The 19,783-nt window shown below is 46.3% G+C and overlaps 1 protein-coding gene across 5 annotated transcripts in view; it reads right to left on the reverse strand.

The window, feature by feature from the left end:
* LOC115089674 (probable E3 ubiquitin-protein ligase HERC3) overlaps positions 1 to 19,783 on the reverse strand; it is a 189,277-nt gene that overhangs the window by 118,621 nt on the left and 50,873 nt on the right. For all 5 annotated transcript variants that reach the window (XM_029597892.1, XM_029597861.1, XM_029597878.1 and 2 more), the window contains 3 exons: positions 15,869 to 15,945; positions 14,433 to 14,654; positions 6,042 to 6,133 (listed from right to left, as the gene is read on the reverse strand). In XM_029597892.1, coding sequence (XP_029453752.1) covers positions 6,042 to 6,133; positions 14,433 to 14,654; positions 15,869 to 15,945 — 391 coding nt within the window. The remainder of the gene's footprint in view (positions 1 to 6,041; positions 6,134 to 14,432; positions 14,655 to 15,868; positions 15,946 to 19,783) is intronic.

Consider the following 19,783-nt stretch of genomic DNA (forward strand, 5'->3'; position numbering starts at 1 on the left):
CATCGATCATCATGTTGAGCCGTTTCAGCAGCGGTTCCAGCAGGGCGAGTGCTGACACTGGCACTGTCTGTGTTGCCAGTTCGATGCCCTGCAGTGCCTGCTCCACCACCAGCTAGACTCTACGCTCCAACTCCTCCTCGAAAGTTGCCGATGCCAAAACAGACTGGGAGGCATGAAGAGTGGCCAAATCTTCCTCAGATCGCCAAGGTGGATCAATGACCGGCACCAGTGGAGACCATCGCAGATCCCTGGCATCGATGGACAATGGGCACTCCTCACCAAGGGGTCAAATTGGGGGCATCATGGCATGAGCCGGCAATTTCCATAGCCCAGCACCATGCACTGAAGGTGTCCAGTGCTGATGCTTCCTCAGCTTCCCTCTGTGCTCGGTCCGATCTTTCCCCAGTGCCGAGGTTTATAACGATGAACCAGACATCCTCGACCTGGAAGAGACAGACAGGGGCGCCAGAGACCAGCCTCTATCTGCCAACGGCCCCGCCGAAGTCGATGGCTCGATGTCCATCAGTGCGGTTCCAAGGTCCATCGGTGCAGATGCCGCCAATGCTGATGTCAACGGCTCGACCAGAAGAACTTCTTCATCTTATCGAGTTGAGCGTGACGTCTCTTTAGGGCAATTTGCGTGCACATGCGGCAACCCCGGACATTGTGTGATGTCCCAAGGCAAAGGACACATACGTCGTGGGGGTCTGAGATGGACATGGTCCTTGGACGCTGGAAGCATCGAAACCAGACGAGGCCATGCCGAACAAAAAAAAAAAAAGGGGAAAAACGAGGGATAGTGATGGCAGGCAGTCTATGCTGGTGAGCACAGAGGCCCTACCGCCATGGGGACGGGGGGGGGAGGGGAATGGAAGCAAAAATAAAACGTATCAAACTGCTAAAACCCTGATTGAGGAGACTAAGGGGAATCAAGAGGGACCCGCGTTCGATGAAATTGCAAGAAAACCGAAAAAGAGATGGTATAAAAGTTTCCAGAGGCAATTTCAAAAGAAAAGCCACAAACTCACTCTACCGTGATGCGAAAGCTCCAAGGAAAAAAAAAAAACAGACTGAAGAGGGACCTCACGTGGACATGTGGCAGAGGGCATGTTGGGCATCCTCAGTTCCAGAAACTTTGACATAAGTTTCCCATGCCAGGTTCCACCCGATGATGTCACCCATGTGTGAGAACTACCATCCTGCTTGCCCTAGGAGAATAAAAGTTGAAAACCTTGGTTTTGAAATCTCCTCCCCAAGCCTCCTCTCCAGCTGTTAGCAACACATTCGTGCTTTGCATGTATCACCACGTTGCCTGGATGGAGCTCAGAGGAAGATCAGCATAGCAGCTCCTGATTTATGCCCATTCATATAAAAATGGTAATAGAACTTAAATAGCGAGTAAATACACAAGTCAGAAGAAAAAAAAAAACCCAGGATGCTTATTATTTTGCTTAACTTCCAACTGTAATTTTTTTTTTTTTTTTGGGCTAGTACTGGCATTTTAAAGACACGCATTCAGCAAAATTCTAAAAGTACAAGTAGCAACACGTGAAATTGAGAGGGAATTCTTGGTCTGCCGTGCAAGCTCGTCCCGCTCCTCTCCTCCAGGCCCATGAGGAGGGATTCCCTGGCCCTCACAGAATGCTGCCGATAGCTGCTGAGAACAGCTATTTTCACAGCCAAGGCTGTAAAAGCTGCCGCCAGTGTTATTTGTTAGGTTAAACGCCATCGTTTTGTTTACAAAAAAAAAAATGAAAAAGTTATTTTGGCACAATTATGCCATTCACTTTTGCAGAAAACATTTACCTTGGGTAACAGAAGTGCCCAAAGTTTACTTCTGCCCCAAAACAGGCAAGCTCTTTAATAAAAAGACACTTTCTCGCCACCCTGGCAAATGACAGACTACAGGTAAGGAGGGGCGCTGAAGCAGGAGATACCACAGGTTGTCGCTCATCATTTTCGCAGTGCCCACATTACTTTTTCCCTTACCTGTTTCTGACAAGTCTTTAAACCAAAGATCGGAGGAAAATGTTTTGAATGTAAATCCCTCAGTGACAGATTCAAAACGTTTCCCATAGGTAAGCCATTAACCGCATCTGGTTTTTCTTTGATGTAAAAAGCCCATCAATTTTATGCTCACAGTAACCCAACCCTTAAGAGGGAAAATTAGCTAAAGCCATCCCTTAAAATAATCGCCTAATCTACTAACATTAGTTACAATAAAATGTGAATGAAAAACATATTTTCTGCAAGAACATACGAAACTAGAAATCAGAAAGGGAGGACCATAATGCCATAAAAGTCAGTAAGTACAATAATTTTCACAGCAAGAATTCAAATTACACAAGAACTGGACCTTTAAAATACAGACAAACTCTCACCAAATACAAAATAGAAATGTATCGATAAAACCTGTGCTGGAAACAAGCCCAACTGTATAGTGCAGTGCAACAATGGAAAACCAGAATCATCATTCTTCACAAATCAAGAAAGAAGATCAAGCGATATAAAACATTCATAATATTAAAACCATATTAATAAAAAGAATGTCAACTCAGCTGACAAACATCCAATAATTTAAAATAACTTGCATAAATTTGTTCTAATATTTACCAAATACCAATAAAATATTTCAAAACAAATAATTAAAAAATGTTCTAATATTCCCCCCTCCCCCCCAAAAAATGTTTTCAAAACAATAGAAACAAACTGCACCCAATAATTAAAACTAATAAGGATTTTAAAAAATCTGCTCTCCATACCAGGAACCTTTTAATTTCCACTCACCCTAAAATTATCATAAACTGGGGGAGATAGGGCCACAAATTATTTTTTCTCCTCTCTCATTCACACATACATAGTAATATATTCATTCTTTCACACTCCCTCTCTCATAGACTTGCCATTGCTCTCACACACTCCCTCTCTCACACACACACAGGCTCTCTTTCACGCACCTGCCTGTGAGTGACATACCAGGCCCCAGAACATTAATACAACACCTTCTGAACAAACCAGACTACTACAAACCCCTATAGAGAAGCTACATGCTAGTCAAACTACTGCACCTCTGTCACATCACAGACAGACCCGTCCCTAATATAGCATAAGAAACTATAAATTAGAAACAAACATGCAAGCAAAACTGAAATGTAAAGCCAGAGAAACCAGACTCTGAACTCAGGAATGCTGAAAAAAAAACAAAATACAAATATATAAAAAATGCACATTCCCAAAGATGACCTATTCCAATTGCCTTTTTTACCTTTGCTGTCTGACCTTATTTTTCTAATCTGCTGGTCCCAGTCTCTTTTTTCCCCTTGTCTGTCTTTTCCTTAGTCCTTTTTCAGGGTCTCTTATTCTGTTTCTTCTCTCTCCTCCTGTCTTCTTTCCTTCCTCCATACACACACACACAGGCTCTCTCTCACATACAAGCTCCCACACACACTCACTCTTAAATCCTCTCATTCACACAGGCTCCCACATGCATGTTCCCATTTCCATAAAACACACACATGCTCTCACTATCATATGCTGTCACACACAGACTCTCATGCCCCCTCAGACTCACACAGGCTCTTACATGCTCACTCACACAAAACGCAGTGGGGTACATTTTATAAAAAAGCGCGAGCGCAAACAAAAGTACGCCAGATTTTATAAGATACACGCGTATCTTATAAAATCCAGGTCGGCGCGCGCGCAAGGGGGTGCACATTTGTGCACCTTGCGTGCGCTGCCCATTCTCTCAGAGGCTGCTCCGATTTCAGAACGGCCTCGGAGGGAACTTTCCTTCCGCCTCCCCCCACCTTCCCCTCCATAACCCACCCCACACACACCTTTATTCCCAAAGTTATGCCTGCTCGAGGCAGGTGTAACTCGCGCGGGCCGGCTGCCGGCACGCCAGGTTCCGGTCCAGGGGCTGGTCCGGAGGCCACAGCCACGCCCCCCAGAATGCCCCCGGGCCAGAACCAAGCCCACGGCCAACGCATGGGCTTGGTTCTGGCCCGGGGTGCACGTCATCCGGCGCGTCATCTGGCCCTGGCTGCGCGTCATCCGGCGCGCAAGCCCCGGATGACGCGCAGCTGCGACGCTGTCCCGGGGCTTGCGCGCGCCGCTGAGCCTATGCAAAGTAGGCTTGGCCCGCGCAGGGGGTTGGGGTAGGTTTTCGGGGGTTACGCGCGTAACCCTTTGAAAATCTACCCCACAGGTTTTCACATGCAGGTTCCCACTCCCATACATACATACATACACAAACTGGCTTTCACTATCACATGCAGGCTGCCATGTTCTCATACACACACTCAGGCTCCCCCCCACAAACACACACTGTCTCTCATACAGTTTATTATTGCCATACAAATACATAGGTTCTCACTTGCAGGCTCCCACTCCCCTACATACGTACACACACTCACATGCAGGCTGCCACCATCACACAGAGACACACACAGGTTCCCACTCCCACACACCCATATACTCCATCACTCACATAAGCTCACTCCCACATGTTCTCTTTCTCTCTCAAGCACATATACCCAGGCAGGCTACCATTCACACATACTTACACCCAGGCAGGTTCCCATTCACTCACTTACAGAAAGACAAAACACAGACAGGCTCCTCATTGGGTCCGGAAGGCCACCGTCAGACCCAATCCCGCCTGCAGCCAAGAAGAGAAGCAGGCTTGGGAGGCCGCTGGCAGCTGAGAAGAGGAAGGAACCCATTCTCCTGCTGCTCCTTGTGTGCCTGATCTGCACTATTCAAAATTCGCAGGGCTAGCACTTCCTCTATGCTGATCTCACAATACACGAGATCAGCATAGAGAACGTACTGGCCCACAGATGGTTTGAAGACCAGGCTTCTTCCTCTTCTCAGCTGCCGGCGACCTCCTGGATCTCTTCTTTTTATAGCCACTGGTGGGATGGGGTTCATTAGCAGCCTTGCAGGCCTCCTCCTGTTCTCGGCTGCTGGGGGGGGGGGAATGGTGGGTCCACCAGCAGCCTCCCGGTCTTACTCCTCTTCTCTGTCATTGCTCTCCTGGATGTGTACGCAGTTGGTGGTGCACAGCACGCCTCATTTTAAAGTTGGTGGTGCCCATGTACCACTGTACACTATGGATGCTGCGCCTATGATTTTAGCCAAAATGATTGTCAAAAAGACAGCTCATTTTCCTAAGGATTTAAACTTGCATTTCAATTTCTTTCCTTGAAATGCTGAAAAAAAATACAGAACATATGCAATGGTCCTCCTCCATCAAATGCATAATCTACCCACCATCTGTTTCTAGCATTCATGATAGAATCATTATGGAAACATCTCATCTTCTGTACATGACCATTTGTTGCAGAGAAATTCTCATTTGTAAAAGCAGAAAATAATTATCCATGTTAGCTGAGCTGCATATTAAAGGGTTGTGCACAATCTTGGAAAAACAAATTGTTTCATTTGATTGCATGTTGCTGCTGCTTTCTACAGATCGTGTAGTTCCAGCCAGAGTCTGTTTCTCCTTTCCTGTAATGAACCCTGTAATTACCAACCACAGGCACTTGGGTTTTTGGAAATTGTATGCTTTTATTTTTTATTATAGGTATTTATATATATATGCACACTGGGTTTTTGTTTTTTTTTAGTGTACTACAGCAATAGTGGGAATTTGACTTGTAATGTTACTGCAGCAACATCACTGCACTTCCATACATGAAGCTGCATTCCTTTCAGTGCCATCACCCGCCCAATACTACTGGAATCAAGTAAAAGCAGCAGGTTAGACATTTTAACCATTTGCCAAAAGCACAGCGTTCTGTGGTCAGCAATTACATTCATGTATTCACCTTAACAAAATGCATGACAGTCTCCCATTATGAAAAACTCACCTCAAGCGATTGCATGGTAGAAGTCAACTTACCTCTTACCTGAGTGTCATCAATCTCCATAGTTATGTAAAGGGGGAAAACCAGTAACCTCAACGGCTGGAAACCACAAAGATAAGCGAAGGATATGGGTGGGAGAGAGGCAAGGCTGGGCTGGGCTCTGCTCACCTTTGTCAGGACAGCGGTGTGCTCTTCCCCGCAGCTGATATACACAACCTTTTGAGTGCGCAGGGATTTCACATGGCATGGAGCTGCTCTGTCTATACAGGAACAAACAAGGCATTTAATTCAATGCTACCCAAAGCAGATGCCTCCTGCAGTGGCACCCCCCCTTACATTTTGAAGTAGGGCACAATTCTGTACCACAAGCAGCACAAGGTTACACAAATGCCAGTGTGCGTTGGGTTTCTCACAAGCACGTGTACATACAGATTCAGAGATGACAATACATGTGAGAGGAAGAAAAACATGGCAAAGTTCTTATGTTCCATTCCTAGCCTCCTCTCCATCACTTGCTTTAGGTAATATGGTGCCATTAAAAGGTGAAGTATCAACAATTTTCTTTCAAGATGGTTACTGCCTTACTAAATTGGTCAAAAAAAAATTAACACTATTTTTCACTTGCTAGAATATAAACCATAAAAGTATGTTTGGCGTCATCTCCTGTTTCGCTGTGAATCATCATCTTAGTTTTTGTGTTCCCTGTTGGAAGGACTGTTGGGTAGATGGGATGTCACAGAGCTCTGTGGAGCTCATGCAGGTGCATGCCTCTGGTTTTGCCTTCAATGGGGAAGGCTCCTGCAGGGGAAAAGGACCAAGATCGGAAGAAGGTAATGGGTGGGCAGCAGATGCCAGTTGGGGACATTACCTGGGGGTAAGAGTCATTATGAAGCAGGTAGCAAGGGACCAACTTGGGAAGGGTTAAGCTGCAGCTGAGGAAGGCAATGAGTATTATGTCTTTGCAAGGCAAAGCCACGGAGTGGTTGCAGTGGTATGGAGGAGAAGCAGCAGCAGCGTCATGCTGTGTGGGTGGGAGATGTGGTTGAGTACTGACTGGGGGAAGCAGCTGAAGTACAAGGGAGGTGGAGGGAGGGGGAATGGAGGGTAGCAGTGGCAATGGATAGTGTGACCAGTTAATTTAGTTAAGATATTACACTGAATAATTTAGCAAAATCAGCTGGATGTATTCTGACAGCATGTGATCCTTATGAGCTGCTGCTGAATTCCTGCAGGAATTGCGAGAACCACAGGAAGTAAAAGACAGAAGTAGGTTGAGAAAAAAACAGGTGAGGATTTTTCCTGTGAGAAGCTTCCCTGCTAAAGCTGTTCTGGACTCTATTTGCTGTTTTATGGCAGACTAGTAAAAGCTTTTCTTATATAAAAGGATGTGCTGTTTGTTTCGTTTCAATTAGTGCACACTAAAAATAGACATGGTGCGCACTAAAACTAAAATATTTTTTTGGCTGCACATCCCTTCTTTTATAGTGTCTGACCTGAAGAGCCGATCTGAGCAAGGCTGGCAGTGAGCCCCTAACAGTACGATACAGAACGCGGAGTACCGCAGACAGGGGCTACACCAGCCTCTGCAAGGATGTCCAATAAGCACAGCATCTCTGAAATCACAAATAGCAAAGATCGCTCAGAAAGCACCAAGAGCTGCATCCTGTGATATAGGCTGGCACAGACAAAGAAGGCAGCGAGATCACTGCAAGGGCATGCTAATTCTGACAATCAAAACAAACATTAAAAAAACAACACACAACCCTGCCTTTTGCAACTTCTAAGATCAGGGGCTTTATTACAGCCATCGTAATCTACCTCAGGCCTGGGGGAAAAGATTCAACAAATAGCATTTGCTCAATAGCATAATTAGTGAACCCTGGGCTACTGGACTGGGAATTTCACCCTTTACCACCCGGTTATAATCTGAAGGACTTCTAGAGACAGGGAAAGTGGCGTATTTATCACCAGGAGTCTTAGAAACAGTAAACTCAGTTTTTGAGGGCAGTCCTTGTATTAGTTATCATACAAAAGGGAATTACAATTCTTAAAAAAAAACCACAAACCCACACAACCTATAAATCAAGAAACCCCTCACTTGGAAATAAGTAGTGAATGGCCTCAGGGGGACGTCCTGTGCACAGTCTGAACAAGAATTTTAACTACAGCTGGCCAGATGCTGCCTGCAGTTCTGCTCTTGGGCCCTCCTTTTCATCTGACAGCTGACATCCAAACATCTGACTGCAGCGCTAACTGCTGTGCCAGAGAGGGTAAGAGGAAGCTCTCTGCAGCGACAGAAAACTTCTCCCTCCTGCTCCCCCCAGAGTCCAGAACATTCTTTACACACAGCAATCAGAAAAAAAAAAAAAAGTTTCAGGATTTTACAAATCTCACAAAAGCCATTAAAAAAAAAAAAACCACACAACCCACCATCACACCCCCCCTATGGAACTGGCTTTTATTCAAATAAACTCACTTGTGATTTATAATGGCTGCCCTTTCAAGAAGAGATTTTTTTTTCTTCATGCACCCCGTGCGTCAATTGCAAAGTCGAAATTCCCAAAACCACTGGCACCACTATGCGAGAAGCGGAAAAGGGCCGAGCCTAGGGCTGGATGGGCAATCATTCCACTGCCTGTTCCTACCATACATGAGTAGCATTTTGTCTGAAAGGACATTATGGTAGCTCTTATTAACACTAATTTCAGGCTCTTGGGGTCTGAGTGCGCCTTTGAGAACACGGCCATTGCTGCAAAACCATCCGGTGCGACAGGCCAGAGAGGAAAGGGCAACCGTGTGTGCCAGTTTCAGCACAAGTCATTTTCTAGAGATTTCTGCACTGCTTCACAGGAGATTTAATAGTTGCTGAAATAAAAAAGGAAAAAGGCTTTTCCTACCCGGTTATTCCACTTGCCCACCTCCTTTACAGGTGAATCTGTGTCTGGCGTTAACCCCATGTATTCTACACAGGAACAGCCCTGTCTCTCTCTGCTCAGTCCACAAACCAGCTTGAGAATACAATACATCATTTTCGACCACAGATAAAGGTCAGATATAAAACATGTCAGATCCTCTGCAAAAAGATCTATATCAGAGCAGCCATGAACAATACTAGCTGTTGTTCCAGGCAGGGCTATGAGCAATATGCAGAGACTTATTTCAGCCTTAGGGCAAAATTAGAGACTTTATAGTTTTTTTTAATTTTATTTTTTCAGCCCAGAAGTTTCCTTTTGCTGTTTTGGGCTTCCAGTTCACTCAGAAAGGAAAACTGGTTCTTATCTGCTAATTTTTATTACCGTAATTTGAAACTGCCACTTGCAGTCCCCCTCAGTATTGACCTGTACTCAAGCCAGATAATGTCCCTTCAAAACCCCCGATCAAGGCAAACAGACAACCTGGAGTAGGAGCCCCTCACTCTTCGTGACCAAAAACAGTCGGATAACAAAAAAACAAACAAACAAACAAACACTTATTTACACTGAAAAGGATCTCATTTGAAAAACTGGGTTTCTCAACCAACAGGAAATTCAGTCTTTTGGCAGCAACAGGTTGAGTCTCTGGACTGATCTGTGGTATTACAAGAATGAAAATTAGGAGGTATAACCAATTTTCCTTTCCTGTTCATAGCCAGATCAATCCAGACAAGTGGGCTGTACCCCAAGCACCCCTAAACTGGGCGGGAAACAGAAAGACCTGCACAGAGAACACTCTTACCAAAAGACGCATCTTCCTGCATCCGCACATCCAAACCGTAGTGCCTTGTGAAAGTATGTAGAGAGGACCACACTGCAGCCCTACATATCTCCTGGGAAGACAACAATTGACACTCTGCCCAGGAGGTCGTCTGAGCTCTCGTAGAATGCGCCTTTAGATCACGTGGAACTTTGACCCTTACAAATATAAGTAGAGCAAATGGTCTCCTTCAGCCAACAAAAAATTCGTTTTGAGGCTTTATCCCCTTTCTTTGACCTTGGGCAGATCACCCCCAGACAGACTACCCCCCAACCCTTGAGACTGGCATCTGTGGTCACCACCACCCAAGTCTGGGGTCTCCAGATTCATTCCCTTTTCCAGATTGTGAAGCAACAACCATCATGAGAGATTGGATCTTGATTCTCTTAAAAAAAAAAGGTAAGGGGAGATGATTCTCTACAGAAGGCGCTCTCGTCCAGGTGGAATCCGCTGTCTGAAAAAAGGGCTCATGTGCGCAAAGGCCCACGGAACAAAATCCAACGTAGAGGCCATGGAACCTAGGACCTGTAAATAATCCCAGATTGTCAGTACTGGCCGACGTAGAAAGCACGTTACCTGCGCCTTTAACTTCGACACTCTGTCCGCAGTCAAGAATACCCTGCCTGTTTGGGTATCGAACAGCGCCCCAGATACTCCAATGACTGGGTCGGAACTAAATGACTCTTCGCCACATTTATTACCCAACCCAGCGAACTCAAGGTGTTCATAACTTGCTAGACTAACCAAACAGTCATTCTCAATCTTTGCCTGAATGAGCCAATCATCAGATACACAAGAATCCACTCTTGCTGCAAAGCTGCCCCTAACACTACCACCACTTTCGTGAAGGTTCTGGGTGCCATAGCTAATCCAAACAGGATTGCCTGAAACTGAAAATGCTGTCCCAGTACCATGAAGCGAAGATACGTCTGATGATCCTTTCAAAAAGGAATATGAAGGTAAGCTTCTGTGAAGTCCAAGGATGCCAAGAACTCTCGCTTGCGTACTGCTGCTATTACCATTTGCAAGGTCTCCATCCAAAATCGCGGCATCTGCAAGAACCTATTTACCTTTTGCAAGTCCAGAATTGGCCGAAAAGTGCCCTCCTTTTTGGGAACCACAAAATAAATCTAGTTTCTGCCTTGTCCCTGCTACTCCAGCAGGATCAGTATTATTGCATTTAAATCCTACAACCTCTGAAGAGTCCCTTCTCACCGCCTCTCGCTTGGTGAGAAGGACTTCGAGAAGTGACGTGGACTCCAAAAAGGCCCCCTAGACAGGTGCAAAAATTCTAAGGCATAATCTCTCACTACTTCAAGAACCCAACAGTCCAAGGTAATCTTGGACCATGCCTCAAAAGCTGGACAATCTGCCCCCTACTGCTTCTACGGAGGAATGGGAGACCCTGGCTTTATTGCAATGACTTCCTCCCCCTACTGACCCCCTGACCGGTGACCTCTCTGGAAGAACCGTGGGCATCTCAAAAGGACTACTGTCGTCCCCTCGACGGCTTAGTCCCTAAGCCCACGGAACTCTTGTTCAAATAAAACCAACATGAATCTCGAAAACAGGATTGCGCTGGAAGAATCTTCTTGCTGCTCCTCTTGTCCTCAGGGAGTGTATTCCCTTTGGACTCCCCCAGGGTCTTCATCAGCTGGTCCAAATCATCCCCAAGATGTTTCTCCTTAAAAGGAATATTAGACAACTAAGCCTTGGACCACATCAGCCACATCAGATGCGCAACCACAAAAGTCTGTGGGCCTCCACCGCTGAGACCATACTCCTGGCCGAAGTACATACCAAGTCATACAGGATATCTGCAACATAGACCACCACAGCCCACGAATACAGACTACTGGCATCTCCAGACGCAGTTTGCTCCTGGGCTTTCTGAAACCAACACAAACATTCCCTCTGCATCATACTGCTACAAATCGTGGCCCACAGACTCAAAGCGGAAACTTCAAACATCCACTTCAATTGAATCACAAACTTGCGGTCCTCTGCATCCTTAAGCACTGTGGAATCGGCTACCGGAATGATCATCTTTTTGGTAACCTGTGATACCGCAGCATTCACCTTGGGGACCCTCAGGAACTCCAAGGTATCCCCCATAAGAGGGTAAAGCTTCGCCAACAACCTGTTGAACTTTAGGCCCGTTCTGGAAAATCCCATTCTCTGTTCACTAACTTCTGAATCTTCTTCGGCAAAGGAAAGGCACTAGGGGGACCCTGCAATCCTTCCAGGACCAGATTCACGCCCTCATTATCGGACTCTTCCTGAGCCACCTTAACCCCAAGTTCCTCCAACATCTGGGGAATAAGGGGATGCAACTCCTCCTTTTTAAACAAATAGAACACTCAAGGATCATCTCCCTCAGAGACTGGAAAACCATCCAGATCTGGATCATCCTTGTGAACCTCTGGGTCAGCATTTGTGGCTACATCTGCCTCCAGATCCGCTCCCCACGGAGCCGGTGAATCCTCCTGGAAATCCTCAGAATCTCCCGACTCATCAGGATCAGCTTCCACACCTGCGTAGACCAGACCGAGCTGGCGTAACAGATCTCCGGAACCACCAGACGGCCTCTTAGGCTTTTTGGAAGCGCAAAGTGGCTGCTCCTTCCGGGATCGTTTTCCCCATGCCCTCTCTCGCCAGGAAGGCTTATGCATAAGAAAAACAACCTCCAGAGAAAAATCTTTCAGATCTTCAATCCCCTGATCCAGCAGGCTCTCATTAGACTCTGCTCCCCCCTCCTGACCTCCTGCAGGGCACTCTCCCAACGATGAAAGAGTGGGAGGAGACTCCCCAGACTCTCTGGAATTTGTGGACCCTCACCTGCAAACCCACGTGGGCTCCTCAGTGTTCTGAGAGCCTTCTGAGCCTGCAGCAATGGGCCCAGACAACCGTAGTGCCCTTTTCCCTATGGCTGACCCTGCTGAAGGACCCTCTACTCCCAAGGCCCAGCCTGAGCACAGGGACAGCGCATTAAAGTGTGCCAAACACATACCATAACCCCTGCATTCAGCTACAAGCGGCTTTGGCACTACTGAACACGTGCTTGCAATAGAGGACTACCAAGCACCGCTTGCGGGCCAGTTTGACCACACACATGGTCACTTGCTGTGCACGCAGCGCCACGCTGCTGCAAACTGCAGAAATGGCGCATGAAAAACAGGCTGCACTTGTGGCTGCCATGTGGTGCTCCAAACGAGCCCAACTGCGCTCGGGGAAACAACCTTCAGCCCTCCAAAGCGAAGGAAGAACAGGAAACGGCACTCACTCTCTTGATCCTGCTGGTGCCAACCGCACCACAGTCAATGGCGCCCTGCCCGTCAAGCCTGACAAGTTCCTGCTCTAACAAAAAAAACAGTGAACTCACTAATTTTTTTTTTTAATTTTTTTTTTAAACAAAACTGAATACAAATGAAAACAAGCAAGGGTACTTCCCCTTCAGGGATCAACAGGCCACAGGCAGAGACTTCAGAGGTCGCAAGGGAGCCAGTCCACTGGCTATCAGCACCTTCGGACACCAACGGGTTAAATCAGCCAGAGGTTCCCAGCCCCCCCGGTCACCTGGCTCCACCTGAGGGATGGTCCATGAAGGAGCCTAACACCTCAGGGAGCTCCAAATCCAAATTTTTCTAGTCTCACTAAGAACTAAGACCCGAGGAATACTATGACATTATAGTCCCCGGTCCCCTTTCTCCCCTGTATATATGTTTCAGAGTATCACCAAATCTCAGTTATATTACGTCTTTTATTTATCTTTAAGTTAGCCATTGTTATTTGTTTCAAGGTATTCCACCCCCGAGGCGACAGTTTTAGTTCCTTGTAAACCGGTGTGATATGTATTTTATTTATTTATTTATTTAAACAGTTTTTTATACCGACCTTCATAGTAAATTTACCATATCAGATCGGTTTACAATTTAACAAAGGGAAAAACAAGAGTAACAAATTCACGTAAACGAAAGATAACAATAAGTAGGAATAAGTCAAAAAGTTACAATCAACAAGGGGAGAGAACTTGGAAGCTTGCAACAAGCTGGAAGGAAGATAGGCCGGTAAAATAATATTACCATAGAGTGTACAAGTTAAAACTTAAGGACGGTGTTTTGTTTATACAGGAACATCGGTATATAAAAATAAAAATAAATATATATATATATATATTTTTTTTTTTATATACTCAGTCTGCAGGTTTGCACCTCTACCATCTGCTGGAGACAGGAAAATACTGAGGGACTGCAGGTGGCGCTCTCGGATATGTAGCAGCGCCTCAAAGTTTTTGTTCTCTGCCTCCATCTGCTGATAAGCGAGGTCTTGCATCCCTGTCTGGACTGATCTGGGTATGAATAGGAACTGGCTGCTACTGGGCAACAGTGCTATGAGCCTTCATATGCAGCCGCCCAGGCACCCAGGGTCCGGGTCTGCCTCCCCAGCATCCGTCCTTGGCTCTCTTTCTAACCCAGTACACATACAGAAATGGCTGAAACTCCCTCATTCCCCCCACTTCCAGGGGGGGGCTGCCTTGGGGAGTGAAACAGAGGCCTGGGAACCAAAGCCAGGAAGGGGCACCAGCGAGAGTACCAGAGCTCGTGTCTCCATTCCTTGCACTCGCAGCAAGAGTCCCAGTATTCTAAATCGTCTGCCCCTCTCACTGACGTTTTACCATTTCGCACCATACACCTTACCCGCCAGTGCACAGATATCACAATCTTATCCCCGCCACAGGTCTGCAGGCGGGGGGGGGGGGGTCGCGATTATCCTAACGTGGCCACCAAAGCCTGCCCCGCTATCCTTCCCCTCGAAATGCTTGCCTACCTTGCTCATCGCCGAGTCCCAGCTGGCCCATGCTGTTCCTGCCCCAGCCAAACACAGCCCCCGACAGAGACAGGGCAAAGCTGTGCGCCCCTCCTGCAGCGACCTGAGCCAGGGGGATGCCCTCCAGGGACCTCACTCGCTGAGGGCTGAACTGGGCGTCAAATCCTTTGCCCAGGCCCAGCTGCCCGTGCTTGTTCTGACCCCAAGAAAAGAACTGTCCATCTGCAGGGGAAAAAAAAGGGGGTGGGGGGGGGGGGGGGGAAACCAGAAAGAGGAAGTCAATACTGGACAGGCAAAGGAGCAACGGAACACACAGAGCGAGGAACGGTTGTCAGCTTGAATCTGCTTTCCCAGCTCTGTAAAATATACATCCCAATGTGATTTGTGAGCTTAAGACTGCACATTATTTTGCATGGAAAGGACACCCGAATGCTTTTAGGTGAACTGATTCCGGGCAGTAACATCACAGATTGCATTTTCTTTTTTTCTATCAACTTATTCTTTACAAAAACAATTTACGAGATTGCCTTTTCTAACTACAGAAGCAATTATATCTAATATTCAGCCATCTGACATTTAAATTCTGCGGTGGATGATTTTTTTTTTTTTTGTAGCTGTTCATTTAGGAAGCCAATCCTAAAATATTAAGAAACCTAAATATTTTAGGACCACACTGCCCCACCAAACCACTTTGCCATCACTGTCCCAGTGCATAGCCCTTGTCATGGAGGGGCAAATAAAAGCCATGAAGGCCGCAGAGGCTTGAGGAGGAGGAAGGTAGGCGGTGGGCCATCTGAAACTAATGCCACTGCATTCCTCCTAGGCTCTTCCCTCTCTTCGTCCGACTGCCATCCACCCTACCAGCTGCTTGTGTTTGCATGCCCTTCGCCAGCCAGGAGGAAACCCCGCTATTCTGGCATGCAATGCCAGTCCCAGCCACTGGGCAAAACTGTAGGGCTCTGCGACACTCACAGTAGCTGGCAGGGCTGAGGAATGAGAGCGAGCAAAGGTTGTTCCCCCCCCCCCCCCCCCAAAGCCACCTGTGCAAATGTGCAGCCAAAAAAAACATTTTAAGTGGCCTGCAGAGCGGAATGCATTTTGGCAATAGATTTTCTGGGGCTTCAGTTTGACAGCAATTATATATAATGCAACATTTTGTAACAAATTCAATTCGGATTTTAAAATATCCATCTATTGAGAAGCTACAACCCTTCAGAAACTTAAAGCATAAAAAGAATGGCGTGTCATCTGGCCAGCCAAACCCAGGTTTCCCATGACCCACCCCTGGGTCTCTGAACACAGACTCTTGACAGAGCGATTAACATCCCACCCCCTCCAAATTCATGAGCAATGAACGCCGCCAAAACATGAGACCACCCCCCCGCCTACAGTTCCACAGCTCGTACAATAAGCACTGCAACACAATCTTGCCGTACCATCTGCAAGAGCCAAGCAGTGCCAGCTGCCACAGGAAACTTGCAGGACTCTCTGCTGATTCAGTTTCTTTATCAACCTGAAGCAGAAAAAAAGTGTATAAGATTGTTATTGTGGAAGAAAGGCTGTTCTGATGCTTCTCCCCCCTTCCCCTTTTCCACCCACTCCATTCCTGGAAGGACACGATCCCAAACCCAAGCTTCCAACTGACTGAGGAAGATGACAGAATGAAACCCAGCAGGGTTCTTCCCTTCTGGTCAAGGTTGTGCTGGCCAGCAGGCAGATGTCCTCCCACTCCCACAGGGCCCCAAAGGCATTACTTCTTCAAATGCACCCGAATCCCAGATGGTCCTGACAAACACGAGCCTCGAGCCCCATTCCCTGGTCCTATGGAGCAGTATGCACAGCACTGCCAGAAAAAAATAAAAAAGGTTCACTGGTCTCCTAGATCTCCACCCAAAATGGACACTGCCTGACCTTACTTACGTGCAGTGCTTGTGGGGATGGAAAGCCTTCCCAGCTATGGCCCCGCAGACCATTTATTCTGGCTATGCCTCTCCACAGCTGCGGCCTAGAAGTTGCTGCAACAGACCAGCTAAGGGTCACACTGTCATCTCTTTCCAGAGCCCGATAAAACAGTATTGTTGGGCATCGCCGTTGTGGAACATGCAAGGCACCTTCCCCTCTCCTTCCAGCTGGAGGAAGAGGCCCATAAACTGAACTCAAGACCCTGTACAACACTATTCTTTGTCCACTGTGACAGGCAAACTGACATCTCTCAGGCAGAAAAATCTGCCTGGTTCCAAAGCATGGTCCCAGCGAGTGGTGCAGGATACCCTCTTCAGATCTCCTAATAAAGGGGGGGAGGGGGAGTACAGAAGAGGTGGTATTTTCAGCTTCCAGGGGAAGGGAAACCTATTTTCCAAAGAGTGGTGTTGAGGGATGGGGACAGGATCCATCTCCTTGGAGACTTTTCATCAAAAGGACATGTCTCAGCTCAATAACTGCTCCAAAGAGAGTGGACTCAGGGGGGGGGGGGGGGGGCACGGGGGCGGAAGATGATGAACATGAAACAGAGCTCAATATTCAAAACGGATTGTCTGGCTATGCTTGGGATTTAACTGGACAGTATGTCCCCATAGTTCAAGTAAGTCATTATCCAGCTAAAACTTATTCGGATAAATGGAGGCATTCCAGGGGTGGGGGTTAAACTCCAGGCCCCACCTCAAGCACAGCACGGTAAACCTAGAAGATGTGGTAGGCCTGACTGATAAACTGAAGAGTAGTAAATCACCTGGACCGGGTGGTATACACCCCAGTTCAGAAGGAACTCAAAAATGAAATTTCAGACCTATTAGTAAAAATTTGTAACTTATCATTAAAATCATCCATTGTACCTGAAGACTGGAGGGTGGCTTATGTAACCCCAATATTTAAAAAGGGCTCCAGGGGCGATCCGGGAAACTACAGACCGGTTAGCTTGACTTCAGTGCCAGGAAAAATATTGGAAAGTGTTCTAAAGATCAAAATCACAGAACATATAGAAAGACATGGTTTAAGGGAACAAAGTCAGCATGGCTTTACCCAGGGCAAGTCCTGCCTCACAAATCTGCTTCAGTTTTTTGAAGGACTTAATAAACATGTGGATAAAACGGTAGATGTAGTGTACTTGGATTTTCAGAAGGCATTTGACAAAGTTCCTTATGAGAGGCTTCTAGGAAAAGTAAGAAGTCACAGGATAGGTAACGATGTCCTTTCATGGATTACAAACTGGCTAAAAGACAGGAAACGGGGGGAGGAGAGGAAAGATCCTGTGTGGTGGAGAGCTCTGTGGGCTGAATTGACATCTTTTGCCGATGCCAACGCCTCGAGAGAGGTGGTGAGGCTCCCCACAATTGGGCCCGAGTGATGTCATCTAGGAGCGCCCAGAACAGCTTAAATTTCAGGGTCCTGCGGAGTGCAGCCGAAGCCGCGTGCCAAAGGGGCGCACCCCTGGGTGCAAAATGGGGAGGAAAAGAAAATCTAAAGCCTGGACCTCCTCTCCTGTTCCTACAATACATGGACCTATGGATGACCACATTACTCGTGTTGGTGAGACATTCAATAGAGACTGCTTGGGTGAGAATTCGACCTTTGGAATATCTTTAAGTCTTGGTCCAACTCAGCCACACCTTCAACCTGCTGTAGTGTCTTTTTCCGATGATTTGACTGTATTTAAAGAACATATCTGACACTCCAGTGGTAGCCTTTCAATCTCATCAGGCTCTAGAGCTCGTTGGGATGGGAAATCAGGCGAAGCCTAGTTCTTCACCACTGTTGGCTTCGGGTGTTAACCCCTCATCTGCTCCTCTTCCTTCAATAATTCCTTCTTTGAGAGGAATGGTTGAAGGAATTGAAGAACCAGTTAATGTTACTCTTCTGGATGTCTGGAAATTGATTGCCAATGTGGAAAAAAATCTAGTTCTATGTCCCAGATTCATATCTTCTCAACAGAATCAAGAGCTAATATGGAAGATCAAGATAATAGGATTTAAAAAGTGTTAAGGGTTCAATTCCTACAATTAATTCTCAGTTTACTTCTTTGCAAGTTGCTTGCATATCCTTTAAGGATAAACTTATTCTTCATTATCAGATCAATGTGTTAAAAAATGAAATGAGATCATGTAACCTACAATTTTTAAATTTTCCTATTTCTAGATTGCTCTCACCTAGAGAATTATTTAAGAAGTATATTTGTGAAATATTAGCTTTTGATGAAGTTAAAGTTCCTCTTATCTAAATCGTATTATCTTCCTAAAAATAAAGTGACTCTTGCTCAGGAAGGAGAAATGGATATCCTGGTAACATAATACAATAAATACAAGACTTGTTATATAAAGGATGTGGATTGAGAGTGCCTTCATACGATGCGTTCAGCTATCGTGTATGTGAGCCTTATTCTGGCTTCTAAATCATTAGGCACCTCAATCCTGGTAACATAACATAAGAACATGCCATACTGGGTCAATAGATCACTGGAAACAGGACTGGTGCCACAAGACTGGAGAAGAGCGGTTGCAGTCCTGCTTCATAAAAGTGGTAGCAGAGAGGAGGCTGGAAACCATAGGCCAGTTAGCCTCACCACGGTGGTGGGAAAATTAATGGAGATGCTGCTGAAAGAAAGGATACTGAACTATCTACAATCCAGTAAGTTGCTGGACCCAAGGCAGCATGGATTCACTAGAGGAAGGTCCTGTCAGACAAATCAGATTGATTTTTTTGAATGGGTAACAAGCGAATTGGATAGAGGAAGAGCACTTAACGTCATCTCCTTGGATTTCAGCAAATTTTTTGAACTGTCCCACATAGGAGGCTTGTGAACAAAATGAGAAGCTTCGGAGTGAATGATAAATGGAACATACTCTGAAGAGAGAACTGTGTTAAGTGGAGTGCCTCGGGGGTTGATATTGGGACCGGTTCTGTTCAATATCTTTATCAGTGACATTGCGGAAGGGATATAAGGTAAAGTTTATTTGCAGATGATACCAAGATCTGCAGAGTGAACACACCTGAACGAGTAGCGAGAATGAAAAGTTATTTATGAAAACTTGAAGAGTGATCAAAGATTTGACAGCTGGGATTCAATGCCAAGAAATGCATCTGGGGATGCAGTCATCCAAAAGAGCTGTATTTGATGGGGTGGGAAAGACTGATGTGCACAGACCAAGAGCGGAATCTTGGGGCGATAGTCTCTGGTGATCTGAAGATGGCAAAGCAATGCGACAAGGCGATAGCTAAAGCCAGAAATGCTGGGCTGCATAAAGAGAGGAATAACCAGTAAGAAAATGGAGGTGGTGATACCATTGTACAGATTCTTGGTGAGGCCTCAGCTGGGGTACTGTGTTTAGTTCTGGAGCCCTTATGTCAAAAGAGATAGA

The sequence above is a fragment of the Rhinatrema bivittatum genome, chromosome 1, assembly GCF_901001135.1.
Source record: "Rhinatrema bivittatum chromosome 1, aRhiBiv1.1, whole genome shotgun sequence".
Classification (NCBI taxonomy): domain Eukaryota; kingdom Metazoa; phylum Chordata; class Amphibia; order Gymnophiona; family Rhinatrematidae; genus Rhinatrema; species Rhinatrema bivittatum.